Source organism: Drosophila willistoni (genome assembly GCF_018902025.1).
Source record: "Drosophila willistoni isolate 14030-0811.24 chromosome XR unlocalized genomic scaffold, UCI_dwil_1.1 Seg41, whole genome shotgun sequence".
Lineage (NCBI taxonomy): Eukaryota > Metazoa > Arthropoda > Insecta > Diptera > Drosophilidae > Drosophila > Drosophila willistoni.
The window spans coordinates 514,221-536,959 of NW_025814058.1; the positions used below are offsets into that span (position 1 = coordinate 514,221).

Below are 22,739 nucleotides of genomic sequence, written 5' to 3' on the forward strand. Positions count from 1 at the left end.
GAATTGAGTAAAATATGTAACTTTATCCTTTTACTATAAAAAGGATTTTATTTTTTTCTACATGAAATTCCATTCGTAATATGAAAAATTCAAAAAGAATCGACAAAATGTTGATGGTTTGCAGTATTTCATATTACGATTCGCATTTTATTTTCAATAATAATACTAAATATAAATGCAATCTTGTCTAGATCAACTAAATTTTCACTTTCAATGAATTTTCCACTTTTTTAGTTGTTTTTTTTTACAAGTTGATAACTTCAAACTTCAATATATGCTTAAAGAAAATATTTGTTTCCTTTAGTTGTCAACCGATTTCTTTAAGTAGATATATTTTGTACGAGAAATACGAAAAGAAAAAAATACAAATATATGTGTATATCTGATCTATTTTAATTCAAGAAAACTGTAAGATATACAGTTAAACAGGGGATAATCAATTTAAATGGTAATGGAATTAATTTTCTAAAACTCCGTTTTTTCTTTTATATATTTCAAACAATAAAATTTGGGGCTCTTAACCGATTTGTGTTCAAATTTCCATCACCATATGTTAATACACTGTTAAAAAAAAATGTTGGCTGGTATGTTAATTAACATTTTGTTAAATTAGTTAACACTGAATTTGCATGGCAGTAGTTTACAACACTAGTTTGTTTGGTCACCAGTGTGTACACAAAATACAGGGAAAACGGGAGCAAGCGCCAAATAATAAAGCGCTCTTAATATTTAAGGAACAAACCGCGATTTTGGTTATTCATCAATAATTGTACAAAATAGAAAACGGTCTATAATATATGTGGAATCGAAACAATCGGAAAGGGAATTAAACTTAAATCGGACAAGTTAATTACATGAAAACGGGATGCCATTTTATTTTTTTTTGGCGCGCTCGAACCAATACAATCAAAGGACTTTGCTTTATCTGGTGGCTTATACAGGTGAGATTTCAAAACAGTTTCAGTTTCTAATAAAATGAATAACATAATAGTACCTTTTATATGTTATTTAAGTTTATTATTGTTATCTTTCATTATTATCAACAATTGCAATTACGTACTGTGACGGCTAATATGTATTTTCATTTGGTTTTTCTATCTTTTTTGGTTTTTGCATTTTCCCTTTGAGTTCTATGAATTTCAAAGTTATATTTGGTTAGTTTCTAACATCTGTGGGGCCCTCATCAGGTCGGGCCACCTGCAGATATTCCTGGATATCATAGTCAAACAGTTCAAAATCATATCTGCGGAGGGAATACAAAAATATTGATAATTTAGCACGTATGTAAGTATACTATACTAAAGGAGAAACTTACTTGTAATACTCATAGAGCTCGAGCATCTCTTGTCGAGTTAATTGGGCATAGAATTGCTGCTGTAGCTCATGAGTTTTGCGGCCCCCTTTGCCCATATTGCGCCATACAGGAGCTATCACCCGCTTCAGGCCAGTCTTTTCGATTAGATATAATTGATCCTCGGTCAGTGACTCGAACTTCAATATCATGTCAAATTTAATAAGACATGGTGTGCAAAATGAAGTTGCCGCCACAAAGTGCATGTCTATGAAACTGCCACGTTTCACCTGATCCAACAGCCAGTTAACAAATTCCGGAAATGATGGATACTTTGTGTTTGACGAACGAGCCGCCAGCGAGGGCTAAAAGAGATTAATTTGTTAATCTATCGATTTATCCATGCCATTTTGTGTGTGTGGCATTTACCTTTTTGCGATAATTTCGCACTATACTGCGCCCCAGCTTGTCATGGAAGGAATATGGTAAAGCGAACACCATTTTATCACGATAGGCACTCAAGAGTCTCTCGAAGGGATTACGTGCTATGATAAATGTCAATGAGTCATTTTGTGCCTCACGAAGCTGCAAGAATCAATTGAATCGATTGAACATATTCCAATTAAAAGATATCTCGTTAAAGCACTTACCTCTTCTAGGCTCACACGCGGATAGCGTTCTCTGGCCAAGTTTAGAAGAATTTTCTTAGTTTTACGTAAATAACTGGGTGAGTAACCAGCTAAAACATTAAAATTAAACATCCATGAGGACGATGCTGCCTTAAATACATTGCACCTGGACAGGTGACAGACATGTTTGTTTTAGTATCGTTTTCTATTTCTCTGTTTCAGTCTCAAACTCTCTTGATATGCTAAACTCACCAGATAATATGATATTTTTTGTTAACCAAAAATTCCCAAGTATTTGGCGTATGCCAGGCATCGTGACCTGTAAATAGAGTTTCAGTTCGCGTTACACTTTCACTAGGCAACCGAATGTTCTTTCTATTTAAACTCACCCAATACATCTAGACCATAGGCTGAGCATTTATCCTTTAAACGTTCCCGCCTTTCGTCCATACGCTGTTCCACCTGCAACATTTCCTGCGGTGTGAGTGTTTGAACGGCATTTTCCGGTATAAGTGGTATATGCGTTTGATTGATGTCCTAGGCAAATATACGTATGTATAAATTGATAAATATCGGATAAATGATAAATTGGTAAAAAATACAATAACCAATTTAATGGGTACATATATATATAGCCTGAGGAAGACTATCAAACGAGCACGATAGAGAGATATAGAGCTACAGCATGGACGAGGTCAAGGATGGGTGCGGAACAGCAAGCGAGCGAGCAAGCGAGCGCACAGAAGGAACTTGACGTTCCTTTCATCAATTTAGCTTTTCTTTCAATTTCGGGGAAACTTGTTTACATCATTAATTATACGAGTGCCAGGCCATGGTATGTACAAGTGATGTATGTATGTATGTATGTATATGCAATTTGTGTGTTTGGTGTGTGTGTGTTGGGTGTGCTTGTGTGTTGTGTGTTTCGCTACTGTGAAGGTTCGTTTACATATTTACTTTATCAACATAGCGCCACTTGTTCTTTGTCTTGCCCGTTGCCACCACAGTCAGTTCCTTGTTCTTGTTTTTGTTCAGCAGCAGCACTGGATAGCGAAATGTTTGCCCCATTGGCTGCGCCTGTGCCTGCTGCGATTGCTGCTGCTGCTGCGGCTGCTGCATATTAAAGGCCTAAAAAAGCAGTGGCATTTTGGATTCATTCAACAACAGAGAGATAGAGAAATAGAAACAATTAAACAGAGAAAGAGAGAGAGAGTCAAAGTGGGGGAGATAGAGCGAAGCTAGCATGACGTGGCGTATGCGTAATTTACAAGCGTTTTTTTTTTGTTTTCTTTAATGGCGCAAGCTATAAGCATTGTCAAGGTCCCAGGCTAAGCATCTTAATTAAAATTTTGTTCAGACAGCTTTGTATTGTCTGTCAACTGGCATTTATTTATACATACAACTACATATATGTATAAACTAGCCAGCTAGAGCGGTCAAGTTGGCGTCACGGCTGCCAATTTGCATGTGACTAGCATATTATTCTATATTACTTAACATCCATTCGAATGGGTCTTATGAAATCCTTCAAAAATATAACAAGTCAATGGATGAAGTGTAAAAAAAATGGCATATATTCCAATAGTAGAAATCAAATCATCATTTTTTGATAATTATAACCATGACTTTTACAATTAATCTAACATGAATTTGACATACATACATATATGTATATTTATATTAAGGCATATTATTATATTAAGGCAGATATAATTTAATCGACTAGCAAGTATTACAAATTTAACTAAATCTACTTTTATATGTTACGTTTTGCTCTCGCAGTTGTATTCATAATTTACAAATTAATTTCCGTTTGAATCAAAACCCTGACCTACTTAATGCTTGATCGATATTTTATCAAAATTATGTCTGTGGAGAGCCACAACAAAGTCTGTTGATTCGCAATCAGTTTAGCAAGTCAATTAAATTGAGTTGCAATTAACTAATCAATAGTCAATTAAAACGATTAAAATGATATCAATTGCAAATGTTTTTGCACTCAGCAATTTTGACCCAATCCCTAACACCAAAAGGTGGACAACATGTCGAATACGTGATATGGGTGATTATCTCTTTGACTAATTAGTATCTAAATTGTAAGATCTATTTGCTACTAATTATATAAAGAATTGGACATCTATATATATGCATTCAATCACGCTCTAGACTGATTTACACCCATAAGTTACCGATTTATAAAAAAATCGATAGAGGGGATCTTTTTGATACCAATTTTGACAATATTTATAGAATTTCATGGATCTTTTGAATCAGTTTAGGGCATTTTCAAGGGGTCGGGATTAAAAAGAAAGAAATGCACTTGCTTAAAATAGTTTTTGTCCATTTGATTTTTTAAGCCAAAGTGGCGCTATATGCATGACGTGAATAGTTTTGGCGGATATATGTATGTTTAGATGTATGGGCAGCAGGACAGTGTGAGGAGAAGGCCCCTTGGGGCTCTAAGGCGTATCACAAAGCATGTGTATGTGTGTGAGTGTGTGTGTGTATGTATTTTTTGTGAAACGCTGTGCTTAATTATGCGTATGGTGTGGTTGGCAAAAAAACAAAACTAAAAGTGGAGCACATAGCTGGGCGTATGCGTGTTGTCTCCAAGTAATTTTATTTATTTATTTTTTTTTTGTGTGTGCGCGCTTCCCTTTAAGCATTAGTCATTTAAATAATGTAACACAAATTACCAGAAGTATTTTATTCTTTCCTACATACATATATATTGATCGCAAAGGGTTGAGGTGAATAAAGGGGGGGCGGGGCGGGTCGGGTGGTAGGCCTAAGGGGAATCGATATTTAATGGCCGCATTTGCTGACTTTTTTATGAAGCCAATTGCAATTAAATGTAATGTAATATTTGACGACCATTTGGCCAAGGTCGACATGAAAAGAAACGGGCGCCCAAGTGTCTCTGACGATAATAACAGACGAGTGGGTGGGGGAGAAAACTAAGGAAACGGAGACGATGAAGGAGGACCATTCAAAGGTAGAGTCAAGTGACGACCTAAGCGGCTTAAATAGTCGCTTGGGGGATGGGTTGGTTCAAAGGGTTGGTTGGTTATATGGGGAGGGCGTGTCTCCAAGTGGGCGTTTTGAGCCAGCTTATGAGATTATAAACCTAAAAATTCTTTGGCATATTCTTTCTCTATAGATATGCATTACATTCCCTTTCTATGTGTGTGTGTGGGTGTATTGTTATTTTTAAATTCAATACATCAGCAATACACAAGGAATATATATGTATGTATGTATGTGTGTGCATTTAAGACCAGCTAATACCTTTAGTTAATTTGGCATTAATTAGCACATAATTGATGTGCTATCTATCTAGATTCTAGAATAATATTCAATTCGACCTCCCCCGTGTGCTGGAATTCTCTGTTCATTGGGAAAAAATTGAAGCGCTAAACGTGCAATGAGGTGTGAAAGCAGCAGCAACCCGAAAAACAAATATACAAAAAGCGCTAACCAATTCCGAGATATTGTAAATACACATAATCTAACAATAAATGGTATATGTATATATAACAGTAGGCATCTATGTATAAGTATGTCTTATATTTAACAAAATTGTAATCTGATTTAGTTCAATAGAATTGCTTTAATGTATTTTTAACAAACAAACATATATAATCCACTTTTCCACTATGCCCTTCGCACACACACACACACACACACACATACCCTCATACAATGTTAAATCAGTCTCACATACTTACTACTATATACTATATACATATATAAAGATAGATAGATAGACAGATTGATAGGTAAATTGATTATATTACACATGTATATGAAATGTATCTGCATTGACTTCCTAATGAAATGCATCTAATAGATGGATTGATTACGGCACTATATACATATATATAGTTATATATTATACTATAATATATGCAGTGACATTATAATTATACTGAGTTGTCTCAATTTACAATGAATGAAATTGAAACTTATTAGTTACAAAATGACGACGAATTCTTTCATTTCTCGATATAAATCAATAAATATTTATGATTGATTCAAAGTGAATCTTCTGTGCAAATGGGGATGGTTAAAGTGTTTCAGTTTAGTTTGCAGCACATTTGAGTTAAGTAACAACAAAAAAAACAATCGATTCACTGCATTCTGCTTGTTCCCAGGCCTCGCACACTCGCAAAAATACACACCACAAACACACACACACGCACACATAGACAGAAGGCATATATTCATGGAGTACTCTTGAAGCATGTTTGCAGGGCCCTTGAGGGCTACCAACTGTATGGGTTGACAATGACATAAACTTGGATGCAAGTCTACATGGATGACTATTGCAACTACTTCTATAGACTATAGTTAGTACTACTACTACTACTACTACTACTACTACTAGAATAGATTAAGTATAGTATGGCCTTGGCCATACAGAGGAAACTCACCTCGAATCCACGGATCTTCTGCAGCTGCTCATTCCATACCAGATAGACCAAAGAGAGTGGCAGTAGCAGCAGCGAGATGGCCGTAAAGATGAGCAAATAACGCCGTATGGCGCGACAATTTGCCAAGCTCTTGCTCAATTTCATTTAAACACAAGGCTAAATGCATAGGAACTGATTTTTGTTTCGCTTTTTCTTCTTCTTGTGTTGCTTTTTCGTTTTTGGTTTTGCTTTTTCTCTTCAATTTTTTTTTTTTTTTTTGTTTGATTTTTGTTGTTGATTTATATTTTTATTTATTTTTGGTATATATGGGGGGGACTATTGATATTTATGAGACATGGTGTTTTTTTTTTTGTGTTGTTTTTTTTGGTTTTTCTCTGACTGCTACGCGGCGTGCAGTTGGCGACAATTTTTGTAAAAGTTTTTCATAGCTGCCGATGCTTGCTGGCTAAATTTAGTTTCTTGTGCTAAATTATATTTGTGGGTAAAGGAGAAAAAACATTAACAAAAAACACAAAAAAAGGCACCCACACACACATATACACTCAGAAATAAATCGAGAAAGGAAATGACATAGTTTAAGGTCCAATTGCAACTCATAAGAAATGCAAAATGTGTTTATTTTTATATCATTTTCTAGAAATATTTGTAATATTTTTCATTCGATATTTTTATTGACACTTTGAACCCTAATAAAATGCGAATGATTCTAGGAATAATCCATTAGAAATTATTCAAATACACTGTTAGACTTTAAATTGGTGAATCATTATGTTTAACAGACATTGTATATATTTTTATTTTATTAGTTAAAGCTTCCTCTTAATTATTTTTGTTATGCAAAAGGCTTGTTTTATTATGTTCGTGAACTTTGTAAGCCATTATCAACTTGAAAACTTGAAGAGAAAACAATTTTGACTCAATTTGCTGTTGAAAATTAGTTTCTTCAATTTTGAAAAGACAATTAGAGTTAGTTAGTTGAAGGTTTTGGCAAGCAAGTGTTTAACATACTTAACATATTTCTGTAACCCATTTTTCATGACTAATGTAACAATTGAATAACAAATGAACATTATTATGTTCCCAAAAACACAACAACATAAATGTGCTTAATGCTTCTGATCCGTCTTATCATCAAGTTGATCTATCAGGCTTTTAGCTATTCCCACTGTGGCAGTATTTATTGATATTCATTATTATTATGGTTGTTCTTGTTGTTGTTGTTTCTCGTTTGTGGGTTGCGTTTTTTGGTTTTTTGTTTGGTTGTGTTTTTGGGGGTGTGTTTTTTAGGCCAAACTGCAAGAGGCAGGAAGTCATGAGGCAAAGATTTCGTTTATTGATTTTTTTTCTCTTTTACTCCCCTCTCTCTCTCTCTGCCCGAGGAGCTTCATAACCGTGTGCCCTTTTTGTCGACAACTTCAATTGGAGTTGCAGGTTGAAGATGACTTTGAAATTTTTGTTGGTTTTCAGCTTCCTTGTGGCTTGCTGATGTTTTCTGTTTGGGTTTTTAATTGTTTCAACTGTTTAAACTCTTGCTGTCAGCACATTATCAAAAGTTTTGTTAATTTGTTTATCAATTCACACACAGATGTATGTATACACAAACAAAAAAATTTCAATACATTTAGATATATATATATATATGTATATATATTTCTCTGTTTTCTATTTCACTTTCGTCAGGAGCAGCATTTTGTTTGATTTTTCGTATTTGGTGAGGGGAGTCCGTATACGCCGCGTATACGTAATCAACTGCAACAATAAGACTAAACGAAACGAATACAACAAAAAAAAGAAAAAAAACAATTTCTTTTGTTATTCAATTGTTTGCCAATTGAGGTAAGAAAAACCCGCAATCAATATCACAATTGAAACAGAAGCGTGATGTGATTTCTGTCCGTAACCCAGAGATAGATCTAAAAGAAAGGTAGCCCCCCTTTGAAGAGATGAGAGTCGACAGATAGGATATAGGATGGAAGTGTTTGAAGCAGGTGCAAGTGTTTGGGGGAGGGATGTGTGGAATAGATGGACGGGGTCAGTCACCAAAAAACACACACACACACACACACACACACACAATAGAAAACAGATTCCAAACACAAACCGTCAACGTCATTGCCGAGCAACGCACATTTCACGAATGAAATCAAATGCGAAATGAGCACAGGCTACGGCTGCGGCTCTGTGCCACTGCCAGTGCCTCTGCCTCTGTCTCTGTTGCTGCCTCTGCCACTGCCACCGCCACTGAATCTGCCTCTTTGCCTACCCGGCTGGGTGCCAGTGCCCTGCTCTGTCACTCGGTTTGCCGCTGCTTTGCTCTGCCTATACTCTCTGTCTTTAGCTATATTGCCCAGTTTCTGTTCAGTTTAGTTTACTTTGCATGCCAAAAGACAGCGCAGCGCAGCGCAGCGCGACGCCAACGCCAACGCCGACGACCGCATCTCTCTGCCCAGCGCATGCGATTCCCATTTTCCCTACTCGAAACATTGTTTGTTGTTTACTTGGCCATTCTGTTTCACAAGGGTTTTTTTCGGTGGGTAGGGGGGTTCTTTGATTTTGTTTATAGCCCAGTAACATTCCTCTCACTCTCTCTCTCTCTCTCTAAATAATAATAAAACAAAATGTTGTTGTTTATAACTGAGCAAAGAGCCGGCAAAAAGGGACAATTTACAAGCATGGGTCAAAGAGAGACAAAGAGGTGAAACCAAACGGGGGAGTTGCGCAGTGAGAGGTTACCACATGTAACAGGGTTGTCATAGTAGCAAATTGGCGGGCACGGGGCAATCGAAAAGTTCTTTGCTTCTTCCTTTACTTAGATCATATGGAAAACAATTTCATACACCGAAAATGTCACGAAATTTGAAATAAACAAATTATTTCAAGCAACTTAGTGAATCGTAAACTTAAATAAAAATCTTTATAACGATGAAATAGTCCTCGCCTATGATAAATACAGAATTTATCAAGTCTATTTAGTCTATCTAACGAATTAAAATGCATAGATCGAAAAGCTAATCTAAGTATTTAAGCTCTTAGGATATTCGAATGCAAAGTTCTAAAACAACAAATTGTATTTTTATATAAAAATATGAATATTTCAGTTGTATTTTCCATAGAACAAACTATAAAACTGTTTTTAGAAAAATTCGATTAATTCGCTATATATGAGGTAAGAAAATATGTCTCTTGTTTTTGTTTTGTTTTTTTGCTAAATGCAAATTATGGAAGGCTCGTTTAACAACCACACAGATCCACTCCACTCCACTCCATTCCATTATCATGATCATGATTAAATCCGTTGCAATATCAGTGTCTTTAGTATTCGAAAAGGGAATGCACTTTTGAATCAATTTTGGCGCGTCCTTTCAGATCGCTCAGTTCCATGACAACTAGGCACTCCAGTATAACGCCACCGACTTTTCGGACCAATTGAGTGGCAGCCACTAGGGAACCTCCTGTGGCCAGAAGATCATCAACAATAACCACTTTTTGGCCAGGCTTAATGGCATTCAACTGGATCTCGAATGTGTCCTGAAGAGGAAGGAGAGGAATGTAAATTAAATACAATTACGAATAGTTTTCATTCAAAAGAGTCCAACTTACTGAACCGTATTCCAATTGATACTCAACAGAAGCCACTTCACCGGGCAATTTGCCTTTCTTGCGTATGGGAGCACATGAGATGCCCAATTCGGTGGCCAAGAGAAGATTGAATAGAAAGCCACGTGAGTCTAGGCCCACAATGATCTCAACATCCGGATGATTATGCTTGACATGTTCCACAAGTAAATCCCTTAGATAAACACAAGCCTTGGCATCGGTGAGTGCTCCAAATATATCGCTGATAAGAATTAAATTGCCTTGTTAAACACATGTAAATTATTTTGCTATGATAAGAGTCATGTTTTGACCCGATCATAACTATCTGTATACATATGTAGATAGGCCAACACACACACACACTAATACATAGTAATTTGAATGTGTGATAACCTTTTTGACCTACCGAAATAGAATGCCCTGTTTTGGAAAATCTGGATATTCGCCTATCTTTGATTTGACATAGGTCAGTTTGTCTTCCGCATTGATTTCACTCATTTTTATTTATTTATGCACTTGCTAATTCTGCGATTAATTCGATTTTTACAACAAAATTCTCTTTGTGCTTTTTAGTTAGCAAACTGCTCGGATCGGTGGCTACGTGAGTGCGTGCTAAAACCAACTGTTAGGTTGTCAGCTGATTGCAGCTCTCAGCTGATTGTCTCACTGAGCGGCTTGCTGATAAACTCAACACACTCAACGCTGTGGTGGAGGTGAGTGCGCTTGATTTGAAATCATTTCTGTTTGCATCATCTTTGAGCATAGAAAAAGACAGACAACTAGATAAGGATGATTGGTTTGATCTAATCTCTATGATTAATTCTCGCTACATACTTATAAGTATACATATATCTAAAATGTGAAGCAAGTGTTGGAGGCCATTAACCCTATAAAACTTTTTAAATCTGTTATGATAAAGAGTCATATTGAATTTTGTTCCTAATTCTTTTCTTGTTTTCGAATCGCTTTCAAACGATTCCAAACATATTGAAATTGGTGAACAGAAAATTGAAATATTTGAGCCCAAAAAAAGCAAACGAGGTGAAAAAATCTTGTTTCTGAATGAAACAGATATCAATTCCAATTCCAATTTATTGAGAATCGACAACGAACTCAGACCTTATAGTCAATATTATGGATTATCTTTATTTGGATTAATGTATTTCAAATCACTGGAAGTTTTTTTTTTTTACAATTTTTATATATTAATTGATCAGCATTATGGTGTCAACAATATGTTTGCCTGATATTTGCTTTTCCTTGCTATTTCTCTTTGTGAATGTGGTGGGATTCCTTGTCTGATGTTTACCTTGGCATTTCCTTGCACAAAGAAAGTATATAACATCCTGTGCAGGTAGAAAATTCTCTGTATTCTCTACCTCTTCTCTCTCTTTCTGGCCCCCCTCCGCTAGCTCATAAATTATGTTTTTCTGAAAGTCTGCGATAAGTGGGAGAAATTTGTAAAATAAATTCTTTCTTGCATTTATCATAAAGCAAAATAATTGAAAAGAAATTCAAATAATTTACGCTGCACTTATCGAAGGCGAGCCAAGATCGGTCAAGTATCGCGTATATTTCTTGATTATTCTTCTTTCTCTTTCCCATAACACCCTCTCACTCTTCCACTGCTCTCTGTCTCTCTCTCTCTCTCTCTCTGGTTGTCTGTGTTTCGGTTTGGGCCAGGTGAGTGTTAACATTTAAGCCGCATATTCAGTTCGTTTTCATATGCCAAACGCGACGGTTGGTTCAAGCGCTTCTTGGCCCATCTCGTAAACGGATCTTAAACAGTTTTGTTTTTTGTTTTTGTTTGCGTTCGCCTTTTAGTTGGAAACAAGAAATATTAATGCCAAACACATGTTTTAATCAATAGCAACAAATTATAATCAACAAATATATTTAAAGCTATTCAAAAAAAAGTTTACTAAAATCTAAAACCAAACCAGTTCCAGAATCTGCACCAAAAGAATTGTAAGATATTGACGACATGAAAAACAAAAACCAAAATAAAAAAAATAATGAATTTCAAACTTAACGGCAAAAAATTAAATGTCAGCAGAACTGCGCCCCGAATTGCCAATTTGACATTATAAGTAAAAAACCGCAATCAAAAGGCAAAAAGAAAAACAAACGGGCAACAAAGTTCAGGCAGCATTATAACGCGAAAACCTACAAATAACAAAACAACATTAGATACAGCAACAATATTGCAAACTGCAGGCAACATTCACATTTAAGCTCACACACACACACACACACAGGCAGTCATAGATGCAGATGCAGATACATATGCACACTCTCAGATACACACACACACACACACACATATGGGAGAGACCCCTTTGGAAGACGTGCGTACTGAAAACTGCAACTGCAACTGCAACAAAAACCGCGCTCCCGACCAACATGAAAAACCAGAAAGAGGCACAGTTTTTTTTTTTGTTTTGTTTTATCCATTTTATGTTGTGTGAGTGTGTGTGTGTTTTCGTTGTTGTTTTTGTTATTTAAGGCAAACGAGCATCCCAGTTGAAACTTCTGCCACTGGGCCCCACTCAGTGACGGCCTTTGCCGCCTGCCCATGTGATCTCAAAAGAAGGGCCAAAAGAGAGAAATGAGAAAAACTAAAATTGGGGCGTCAATCCCAGCAAAATAAACGCTAAAAATTCAGTGAAATCAGAGAAAGAGACAGAGAGAGAAAAGGGACTTACATTGTATATATATACATATATATGAATCGAAGGAGATTATTTAGTCTCGCCAAAAGATACTACAGACATTTGGGATCAAACTTTACCGATCTAAACTTAACATACGATCTATGCCCAAGAGATAGATGAGAATACAGAACAAGAGTAAAATCACATAATTTTGGAAAATAAATAATAATGATAAATATTCAAAGTGAAAATACGTTTCTGATCTTAAATATAAACTTAAAGAGACGAATTCATACATAGATTAAAAAATAGATGAGAATAAAATCTTTTAGATATATCGAAAAATTATTCTGATTCAAAATTAGTTTAATCAAAGAAATGGTTCCGAATTTATTCTTGTGTACCAAAATAACTTCTTGTCCAGAGTGAAACCCCAAAAAATATTGAATTCCAATTCAACTTTTCAAGCTTATCGAAAGGTGATTGAGCTTTGTCTTATATTAAAACTTATCTAGATTCAAGACCAAAAATTAGCAAATCTATTGTATATATATACGATTATGATTGGTTTTAAATACTTATATTTTATTTTTATTGATTACTGATTGACCTCTTCTCAATTAGCCGAATTCCCTTCCCTTTTGAAACTAGTCAAACCGCTCCTGTGTTTTCGAAGGTAAAAAATTGCTGAAGAATCTTGGTGTGAGTTATACTATTATGTATAAGGCCCATTGTTGTTGTTGTTGTTGTTGTTGTTGCTGCTGTTATTTGCTAGTTGACTTGGTCTTTGGTATGCGCGAATGTTTGCTAACATAAAAATCGTGATCTAATAAAAAAGAAAAGGAAGCAAAAACAGAGCCACAACTAACTCTGACTGACTGAGCCCCCGACTGACTGAGTAAACCGACTGAATGAGTGAGCGGACCAGCTTTGGAACGGAGGCTTAGAACGGCTGCCGCCAACTTTCGCAAAACCTAATGTAAAAGATTCGCTCATAAATTTTTGCGCGATTTGTGATGTCTTCTGCCAGCTGCCAGATCGGGCCAAATACAAAATGTTGTCAATAAAGACACTGAGGAGACTCTCTTTTTTTTTCTTGTTTTTTTTTTTTTTTTTTGCCGGCTCGATCAAGTTCTCTCCGCCATCCCATTCCCAACAACAGGAAAGAAAGAAAAAAGAAATCGCCTCTGTCCGTCATACAAAAAAACAAAAACAAAAACCTACATAATGTATGCAAAACTGATCACAAAAGGGGGTAGAAAACAAAAAGAAATGGGTAAAGGCGAAAACTGAAAACCGAAAAAAAAAACAATATATACATATATACATATGCATATAAAAAAAAAACATTCTACATGTTTTTACGCCTGGCCCAGACCAAAAACTAAACTGAGGGCCGGGGACTAACTCTAGTGACGACTTCTAAGCCGAACTTTCAATGCCCTAAAGTGATTCTCTCTTGTATTAACATTCAGTCATTTAGGTTCCCAAGAGTCAATCATTCCAAGTGACTTTAAACTTGTATCTCTCCTTAAGCTCAATGAGAATACAATAGGGACAAGAATAGGGACTTTTACTTGTCTAACCTCCCTATAGATGATGTACCCTTTTCGTAAGGGTATAAAACGACTTTTAAAGACATTTCCGCATAATTCTGAAATGTTGTGGTTGTTCGAAACAAGTTTGGTGGTTGAACAAAAAAAAAATTAAGCAAAAAAAATAAATATATAAGCAAAAGCCAGAAAAAAACCAACAAAAAGACAGCAAGACGGCTCTTAACTACATATAGCCGTGTTAATCAGGCCCATTTTTACAAGCGTCTCAACTTGTTTTAGGTTCCACTCGGTTGGTCCGAAAGGAAAGACATGAAAAAAGCAACAACAACTACTAAGTATAACAAGATACAAAACAAAACCCAACCAAATCGTAAGGCGTAACCATATCAAAATAAAAAGAAAAACTTTTTCCGCCATTAAAACAGTTTAATTAACTGAGAAAATAGCATTTTGAGAAAACTTAAATGTGAAAATTAATTGCAAGTGTGTGGCTTGCTGTGTGGGCACGACGGGCTGGGGGGTGGTGGGGGCCATCAAAGTCAAAAGCCGCTTTGGACTTGGACTTGTGGTGGTGAAAAGGGGGGAGTCTCCCCCACCACCATCAAGCAACTTATGTACATATGCCTAATGTGAAATTTATGTTTATGTAGAAAGTCATTAAGCCAAAGATGAATTGTTTGCCTAAACAGTCAACACTCCGTGATTGAATAGACGGAATTCAAAAGATATTTGATCAATTTCAAATTCCAAATCCGAACGATATAAGTTCATCGAACAAATATAAAAACGATCATCTGATGATTATCATTGGTTACCATGAAATATCATTTATATGGCGACATACTTTTGTCATCTATACACCTTTTTTTTTCTTGCAGTGTACAAATTGATTGACTAGGCATTTTGAGTGCTGAAAAGAAAGCCAGTTCCATGAGTTTGCAGCTAAAGTTGCATTTGGCTAATGCATTTTGCCACGTTTAAGGTAACGTGCACATTACCCAACCGACCTTATTTTGGTTTTTATTTTTTTGTTGGAAATACCTATATAGACAAATACATATACACATATGTATGTGTGGATACTTTGTCTGGTTAGCATTTTTAGGTTGCTTAATGGCATTGCAATTGCTGCAAATGATGCAAGGTTTTGCTTATATGTACTCAATTCTGGTTAATTCTTTTTGAAATCAAAGTTATTTCTGTGTTATTTCTCATGTTCCATCTTTTCGATCTTGACCACTGATCACTGGGGTCTCATCTGTTTGTGCAAGTGAAACTCGTCAACAAAACAACAACCATGATGATATGAGCGAATGAGTAAATATAGATACATATCGAAAAGGGAAGGGGTAGGGGTAGGGTAAGAGGGATACTAAGGGGGGGGCTAGGGAGTAACACTCTTTGGACGAAGGTGCCGCCGGCCGGTGAGCGAGCGGATGTAAGCCAAGTTTGGAAAGAAACGACCATATTATATGGCAAGTCATTCAAGTACGGGTATTGGTCATGTACTTCAAAGTTATATTGCTCGTCCGTGGGTCACTTTCTTTTTGGTCACGTCCGAAACTTGGATTTGTTGGAGTTGGAAATGAAGAATGCAAACATCATATAATAATAAAAAGAAAGAAAAAAAAAAAAAACAAAATAAAATCTTAACCAGTTTCTGTTGTTGGTGGTGGCTTCGAGTGCAATTACCAATTACACCACATCTCAGACAAATTTGATGGAAAAACGCAAAGTGGAGGGAAATTGTTATTGTGTCTGCGGTTTGTCTGCTTCCACTCGCTGAGTGTGTTTGTCCACTGACTATAATTTTCCAGAGACCAGATTTTCCAGCTTACTGACACTGTGACTCATAACCAGAGGGGGGACCAGTTGTCTAGCCTGGACTTTTGCAATTTTCATTTCCATTCGGCGGTTTCTTACACATATCTACTTATATGGGTTAAGGTAATGCCAGAGCTCTCTCTCTCTCTCTTTCTCTATTAACATTGTTATGCTAATCGATTTCGCTTTGCCTTGGACTTTAACTTGAAGATAATGGAATCTGTATATCTGTCTATATGATCTTTCTGTCTGTCTTTGTGTGTGTGTGTGAGTGTGGCTTAATTTACTTTAATGAACTAATCTTGGGCGAGACAAGGTTTAATTTTTCAGTTTTCTTTTATTTTATTTCTGTTGTTGTTGTTGTTGTTGTTTTTGGTCTTATTTCTCATAGATAGACTTTATGATTTTGATTTAATATATTTTGTTGCTTTTGTGTTATAATTTCCGTCCCAAAAATGAAATAAATTAAGCATACGCAATTCATTTCGTGAGTTCGTGACAAGACAATGCACTAAAACCAAAAATTCACTTGCATTTTTTCCTTCACATAGTGTTGCCCTTGTGTAAACGGGTATATCAACTAGGGAGAAGGAATGGGACTATCTCTTGCAACTTCTTCAACCTCAACTAAGTCTTAACCAGCTTAATCAATGTTCTTCTCAATAATAGTTGAGTTAAGCCCTTGTCTCAATCTTATCTCATCATCAATCTCATCTTGTCATCTCGTTAGAGTAAACATATTTCGGTTATTTAGCCCTTTTTGGTTTTTCTTCTCTTTCAATTTGAAAATACACACACTTTTTTGGTGATCATCATTAAGACTTTCAAAATTTACATATATTTTTTTTTATTCGTTTATTATTTGAAAATGAAAACAAGTTTATTGATAGGCCAGGCTAGCCAAAAAATCCAGTTAGTTGATTTGGCGGTTTTTGCAGCTTTTTGGCATGAATCACAGTTAAAATTAGACAACCGACGGTTGAAGATTTATTAAGTAAATTTCGAGATGGCAGCGTGACACACAACAGAAACAAAAGATCAAATCTTTAACTGAATAATTCATTCAAACATTCATTTAATATATAAATCGACCATGCTTTGGTCCACAATTGATACCGAATTGGTTCTATCTAGGTTCTTTATATAATAAATGAACAATTTTATCGATCCCAACTCTTTTCTGGCTAAATCTTAACATTTTCCTGAATAATTCCGAACAAAAACGATTCAAGTATGATAGTATTTATATGAATCTGGCTAAAAGAAAACACGTTGCCATCTTTAAAGCGAAATACAATTATTCCTTCTTTTTTGCATAATATTTTCTCTTTCACTGGGTTTTTGGGCATGTGATCTTTTGGCTTAATCATTAGCCATAGAATTAGTGAAGGAAAATGAAGCAATAGTCAAAACAGAGAAACAGAAAAAGGCAACAAACAATCCAAGTTGTTAACAATTATCTTTGGCTATGATTTACATAAGTTGTTGGCCAAAAAGAGTTGAATTGGCGAATGGCATTTGTTGAATGATTGAAGTGAAGGGGAAAATTTCATAAACAAAATAAAAAATAAAAATAAAACGTTGTTAATGATCATGATTTGAATGGTTCAAGATACATACATACACATATGTACATACATACACACATATGTACGTACGACAAATGCAGATAAACAATTAAATTGCATGAATTGACAAAGTAGGAAATAGTTCGAGAAAAAGGTGAATAGATAGAGAGAGAGAGAGAGACCGACCCATTTGTGGTAGCAATAGAAGAATGTCATTTATGATTATTACACTTTGCATCATTTAATGTCGCCTTCAAATTTCAAGCTCCAGTTCGAGATCTTAAGCTCATTACTGACTCCCAGAGCCAAACCAAACCAAACAAAAAAATGAAGACGAGATGAACAAAAACACAGAAAATTAAACGAGGTCATTAAACTAAAATCTGGGCAATTTAATAAGCTTAACCAAAGCCATTTATGACTGAAAACAAAAAAAAAAAAAAAAAAAAACGCAACTGTTTTCATACCCTGCATGCATATCAAAGTACTCGGGCATATTAATTATTTCAAAAATATATGTGAGATGAGCAGAATGAATACTTAAGTAGCAGATGGAGAATAACAATATAATTGTATCTAAATTGTTTCGCAATCTTTTTCAACTCCTCCAATAATTAAACTATAAATGTTTAATTGAAATTAATTTAATTGTAAAAACTGATTGTGGGTTGATATGACATAGATTCAATTGAAATCGTTTGTCTTTTGTCGAATTGTAGGGAATTCTTTTTGTGGTTTGTTTTGTTTGCTGTTTGTGTTTGGAGTTACTTCTGCTGGCCATTTATTATTACTCCAACATCATTATTAACTTTGGAATCACGCTTAACTCTCATTCCACAGAGCAACAACAACAACAAAGCGTGCTGGAAGTAAATACAAAATGGGAACAAAAATCGAGTACGTGGACACCACGCATTTGTACGCCTCCAAGTATATACGCAACTCGAAAGCGATTGGAGTACTCTGGGCCATCTTCACGATTTGCTATGCCATCATTGGCATTGTGGCATTTGTGACGCCAGGTGAGACGGCGACCACGATGAAAAAAGAGTCGAAACAAAGACGGATCTCGGGACTTATACTTATACTTATATATCTTTCTTTCTTTCTTATTCTTTCTCTTTCTCTATGTGCTTTTTTTGGTTTTTGTTTTGGTTGTTGCTCAGAGTGGATAGGCGATCCGGACAATGATGGAGCTGGCCGTTTGGGTCTGTGGCAGCAATGTCAACGTGACGAGATCTTTGACAATTGTCGTCGCCGTTGGGAGAATATCTTGGCAGTGCCAACATTTTCATTTCAGGTAAGTAACTTACTTATGCCTGACTAATTGACTATGATTGATACAAATCGAATTCGGGTCCACCCTTTCAGTTGGCCACATTCTTCATGCTGAGTGCCATTGGCCTGGCCTTGTTGACAATTTTCTTTTTGGTATGCTTGATGTTCATGAAGTCTACGCGTGTTTTCTATATTTGTGGCTGGATGCAAATAATCTCAGGTAATTATTCTATCCATACATATTTGAATGTTATCTAGCGCATTTAAGCACGTTTTGACATTTTTCTATAAATATTTTAGCTTTTTGCATGATTGTGGCTTGTGCGGCATTTCCATTTGGTTGGAATTCCGATGATTTCCGCAAGATTTGCGGACCGGAGGCTAATCGCTTTGAGTTGGGTCTCTGTGGCATACGTTGGGCCTATCCTTTGGCAATTATTGGTTGCATAGATGGTGTGGTATTAGCCACATTAGCATTTATTTTGGCCACACGACATGTGCGTCTCCAGCCAGATCCAATTTATCAGAATTCCCTTTATAAAGGTAAGTAACTTCTGTAACTTTTAAATCGAAAATGAAACCAAATGTCATTCTCTAATTGTCTTGCCATTTGTTGCAGGTGAAATCAATAATGCCTATCTGACGGATGCCATCAGTTTGGCAGGATCGAGGAAATCAAATCCACACATCACAGGATTGAATTTGCAGCCCATTTTGCTAGTGGCGCCGCCAAATGAAGATAGCATATCGCAATTTTCGCGCTATCATTGAGAGAATCTCAAAATTTGGAAAATGTAACAGCTAAAGCCAACGCAAAATTGAAAGATCAGCCGTTAGCCCCATATTTTTCGAATGTACTTTGTGCTTAACTCCTGTTTTGAATGAATTGAGTGAATCAAATTGTATGCTAGATGTATGCCCGACTGAATGCCAATTTTATAGTGTTAAGTTTTTGAACTAGTTTAACAATCTTGTGTATAGCTTGTGCCTTTAAAGATTATTTCATTATTATATTAAGCTCTGCCTGTAAATTATATTAATCTAATAAAAAAAAAAAAGAAATGTACAAATATTCAAATAACGTTTTTGTTTTATTATCAATTACAAAAATTCATATACATATGTATATATTTCCTTTTTCTCTCCTTTTTCTTATCCTAACTAGACAAAATATTTTTTCGAACATATTATTTTGTATTGTTTAGTTTTAAAAGGATATTCCAAGACTATTGAATACTAAAAGTCCTTCAGATTTCTGAACAAATAAGCAAGATCCTTGTGTCTGTGTAAGGGGACAAGTAGAATAAATTTCTTGAAAAAGTTTTTTTACTTCACCTTCTGAAAAAACCGGGCTCAAGGATAAGGGACCTGCAATTTTCTTGGAAGATCATTTTTCTCAGCTATCCAGGACCTATGCATGAGCAGTGGTTTCAAGCTGGCAGAAGGGCATCTAAATCGTCCTTGAAATGACCCAGTTATGAGCAGTTTTCTGTTTTTTGGACTTGTAATTTTTTTCAAGTCCCAAATTGAACCAAAAGACCAAAAAAACTTCAGAAAACTACAAAATCCTTGATATCTCGGCTCTCCGCAGGACTTTCGGGATGTCCTTTACACCCATTTTAGTCATTGCTCATTCAAATCTTTTGACATCACTTTCGTCGTGATCCTTCAAAGGACTCACGAGATATTTGCCATTTTTCCCTAAACAGAAAAGTCCTTTTATTTCAGCTTCCTGAAAGACAGTCCAGGATCTGATAGTGTCAGCCTAAAGGGGTCATCAATGACTATCATCTAACAAAAGAATATCCTGATCGTCTTCGAAATGGCCGAGTTATAAGGACATTTGTAGTTTTTTGGGACTTTTTTGCACATTTTTCTGACTAACCCCCTTACAAAAATTCAAGCAATATTTTTGGAAGGATACTGAAAATCCTTGAATGTAAACCGGTAGTCCTGGTCCTGGAGGACCAGAAAAAGTATGTCCTGACGAAACCGATCAATGTCCTGCGGAGATATGGCCTCGAGCAAATTATCATCCTTAAAATGACTCAATTATGAGCAATTTTCTGTTTTTTAGACTTGTAATTTGTAGCTGATGGAAGAAGAAAATTTATGTGGCATACTTTTAGGGTGTACAAAATTATGATTTTTTTAAAGTGTTGCATTCTTATTTGGGATAGAAGAGAAACACCAAATGTTACGCGTGGAGAAAATGTGAAATACCAGGCCAACAGAATTTCTTAGTAGGCGGCTGGTTTAAAATTATTTTTAAATGCGTAACGGACTTTTGGGCAATTGAATTTTTGAATTCAACTGCCATTTGGATTATTTGAATTTAGCGGGCAACGATATTTGAAGTTTAAACGATTTGAATTTAGCGGGCAACGAAATTTGAAGTTTAAACGACGAAATTTGCTCTGGAGCAAAATATGAAATACCAGGCCAACAGAATTACTTAGTAGGCGGCTGGTTTAAAATTATTTTTCAATGCGTAACGGACTTTTGGGCATTTGAATTTTTGAATTCAACTGCCAGTTGGATTTTTTGAATTCCGCGGGCAACGATATTTGAAGTTTAAACGACGAAATTTGCTCTAGAGAAAATATGAAATACCAGGCCAACAGAATTAGTTAGTTGGCGGCTGGTTTAAAATTATTTTTCAATGCGTAACGGACTTTTGGGCATTTGAATTTTTGAATTCAACTGCCAGTTGGATTATTTGAATTTAGCGGGTAACGATATTTGAAGTTTAAACGACGAAATTTGCCTTGGAGAAAATATGAAATACCAGGCCAACAGAATTACTTAGTAGGCGGCTGGTTTAAAATTATTTTTCAATGCGTAACGGACTTTTGGGCATTTGAATTTTTGAATTCAACTGGCAGTTGGATAATTTGAATTTAGCGGGCAACGAAACTTGAAGTTTTAACGTCAAAATTCGTACTAGTAAAATTATGAAATACCAGGCCAACAGAATTACTTAGTAGGCGGCTGGTTTAAAATTATTTTTCAATGCGTAACGGACTTTTGGGCATTTGAATTTAGCGGGTAATTAGGCAAAAATGTGTACATTGAAATGGGAAACTGTAAAATTTTGCATATCTGAGCTCTCAGCAGGATTTTTTAGATGTCCTTCTTACAGATTGTTGTCCTTGATGAAAGGATAAGCTTGACTCCACTTTCGTCCTTCGAACCTTCCAAGGACATGCGAAATTTTTTAACAATTCGTTTAACCCCTAATAAGTAGGCAACACTTTTTCAAAAATTCATTTTATTTACCCTAAAAGTATGCTTTACAATGTGTATTGACACATTGTAAAGTTAGCTTAAAAACAGAAAAGTGCTCATAACTTGGACATTATAGGCCTAATTGGTATGTCCTTTAGCCAGATGCAAGTCCCTGTTGATGCGCGTTGACCGACATCACCATATCCTGGAAAGTCCTTTGAATAGCACAATACCAGGCCAACAGAAATGTGTGGCATGTGGATTGTATTTAATTTCTGATTTGTGCAGCATACTTTAGGGGTTGGCGATTTTTTATATATATTTAATTTATATATAGTCCGCAGAATGTCTAAAAAATTTGAAGTGGTGTTTTTGAATTTAACAGGCTTAACGAGTTTTTCCAAACATACAAAATTAAGGGTTAAGAATTTTCGCCTACCTAGTTTCCCAAGGCTGTATATTGGCCCATTTCTAATACATTTCAATAAATTATGTAATTATTGAATAAAACGAAAATTGAAATAAATTACGATCCGATTTTTTTGCGAAACATCCGACATCTGAAGCATGGAATGCTATCAATGTTGAAAGCGATAAAACTGGTTTTATTTAGAACTTGTTCCTTCTTTAAATAATTCATCAAGTTGTTGTATTGTATAATTATATAAATTAGTTAAGTAT

At 35.6% G+C, this 22,739-nt stretch overlaps 3 protein-coding genes across 7 annotated transcripts; 1 reads left to right on the forward strand and 2 right to left on the reverse strand.

The window, feature by feature from the left end:
* Positions 1-926: 926 nt before the first annotated feature.
* LOC6643090 (LHFPL tetraspan subfamily member 3 protein) lies at positions 927-19,911 on the forward strand. 3 transcript variants are annotated; one of them, XM_047012279.1, is made up of 6 exons: positions 927-941; positions 18,393-18,574; positions 18,719-18,852; positions 18,924-19,050; positions 19,131-19,373; positions 19,450-19,911. In XM_047012279.1, the coding sequence occupies exons 2-6, from the start codon at positions 18,433-18,435 to the stop codon at positions 19,599-19,601; spliced, it is 798 nt and encodes a 265-aa protein (XP_046868235.1). In that variant the 5' UTR covers positions 927-941; positions 18,393-18,432; the 3' UTR covers positions 19,602-19,911. The 3 variants fall into 3 exon arrangements, with proteins under 3 accessions (XP_046868235.1, XP_023031936.1, XP_002065755.1); XM_023176168.2 differs by lacking the exon at positions 927-941 and adding an exon at positions 10,649-10,663; XM_002065719.4 differs by lacking the exon at positions 927-941 and adding an exon at positions 11,680-11,918.
* LOC6643088 (carbohydrate sulfotransferase 11) lies at positions 965-6,558 on the reverse strand. 3 transcript variants are annotated; one of them, XM_002065717.4, is made up of 8 exons: positions 6,354-6,558; positions 2,878-3,048; positions 2,310-2,457; positions 2,173-2,239; positions 1,942-2,086; positions 1,721-1,876; positions 1,316-1,656; positions 965-1,243 (listed from the first exon to the last, which is right to left on the reverse strand). In XM_002065717.4, the coding sequence occupies exons 1-8, from the start codon at positions 6,495-6,497 to the stop codon at positions 1,156-1,158; spliced, it is 1,260 nt and encodes a 419-aa protein (XP_002065753.1). In that variant the 5' UTR covers positions 6,498-6,558; the 3' UTR covers positions 965-1,155. The 3 variants fall into 3 exon arrangements, with proteins under 3 accessions (XP_002065753.1, XP_015033758.1, XP_023031935.1); XM_015178272.3 differs by lacking the exon at positions 2,878-3,048 and having other exon boundaries at positions 6,354-6,555; XM_023176167.2 differs by lacking the exons at positions 2,878-3,048; positions 6,354-6,558 and having other exon boundaries at positions 1,942-2,030; positions 2,310-2,377.
* On the reverse strand, positions 9,422-10,583 carry LOC6643089 (adenine phosphoribosyltransferase). The gene is made up of 3 exons (XM_002065718.4): positions 10,357-10,583; positions 9,954-10,191; positions 9,422-9,881 (listed from the first exon to the last, which is right to left on the reverse strand). The coding sequence occupies exons 1-3, from the start codon at positions 10,446-10,448 to the stop codon at positions 9,666-9,668; spliced, it is 546 nt and encodes a 181-aa protein (XP_002065754.1). The 5' UTR covers positions 10,449-10,583; the 3' UTR covers positions 9,422-9,665.
* Positions 19,912-22,739: the final 2,828 nt, after the last annotated feature.

Coding starts and splice junctions, on each gene's coding strand:
- LOC6643088 (XM_002065717.4), bottom strand. CDS start 6,497: ATGAAATTGAGCAAGAGCTTGGCAAATTGTCGCGCCATACGGCGTTAT. Junction 1,657..1,720: donor TGCGAAATTATCGCAAAAAG/GTAAATGCCACA, acceptor AATCTCTTTTAG/CCCTCGCTGGCGGCTCGTTC. Junction 1,244..1,315: donor GAGCTCTATGAGTATTACAA/GTAAGTTTCTCC, acceptor TTCCCTCCGCAG/ATATGATTTTGAACTGTTTG.
- LOC6643089 (XM_002065718.4), bottom strand. CDS start 10,448: ATGAGTGAAATCAATGCGGAAGACAAACTGACCTATGTCAAATCAAAG. Junction 10,192..10,356: donor AAACAGGGCATTCTATTTCG/GTAGGTCAAAAA, acceptor AATTCTTATCAG/CGATATATTTGGAGCACTCA. Junction 9,882..9,953: donor ATCAATTGGAATACGGTTCA/GTAAGTTGGACT, acceptor CTTCCTCTTCAG/GACACATTCGAGATCCAGTT.
- LOC6643090 (XM_047012279.1), top strand. CDS start 18,433: ATGGGAACAAAAATCGAGTACGTGGACACCACGCATTTGTACGCCTCC. Junction 18,575..18,718: donor TGTGGCATTTGTGACGCCAG/GTGAGACGGCGA, acceptor GTTGTTGCTCAG/AGTGGATAGGCGATCCGGAC. Junction 19,051..19,130: donor CTGGATGCAAATAATCTCAG/GTAATTATTCTA, acceptor TAAATATTTTAG/CTTTTTGCATGATTGTGGCT.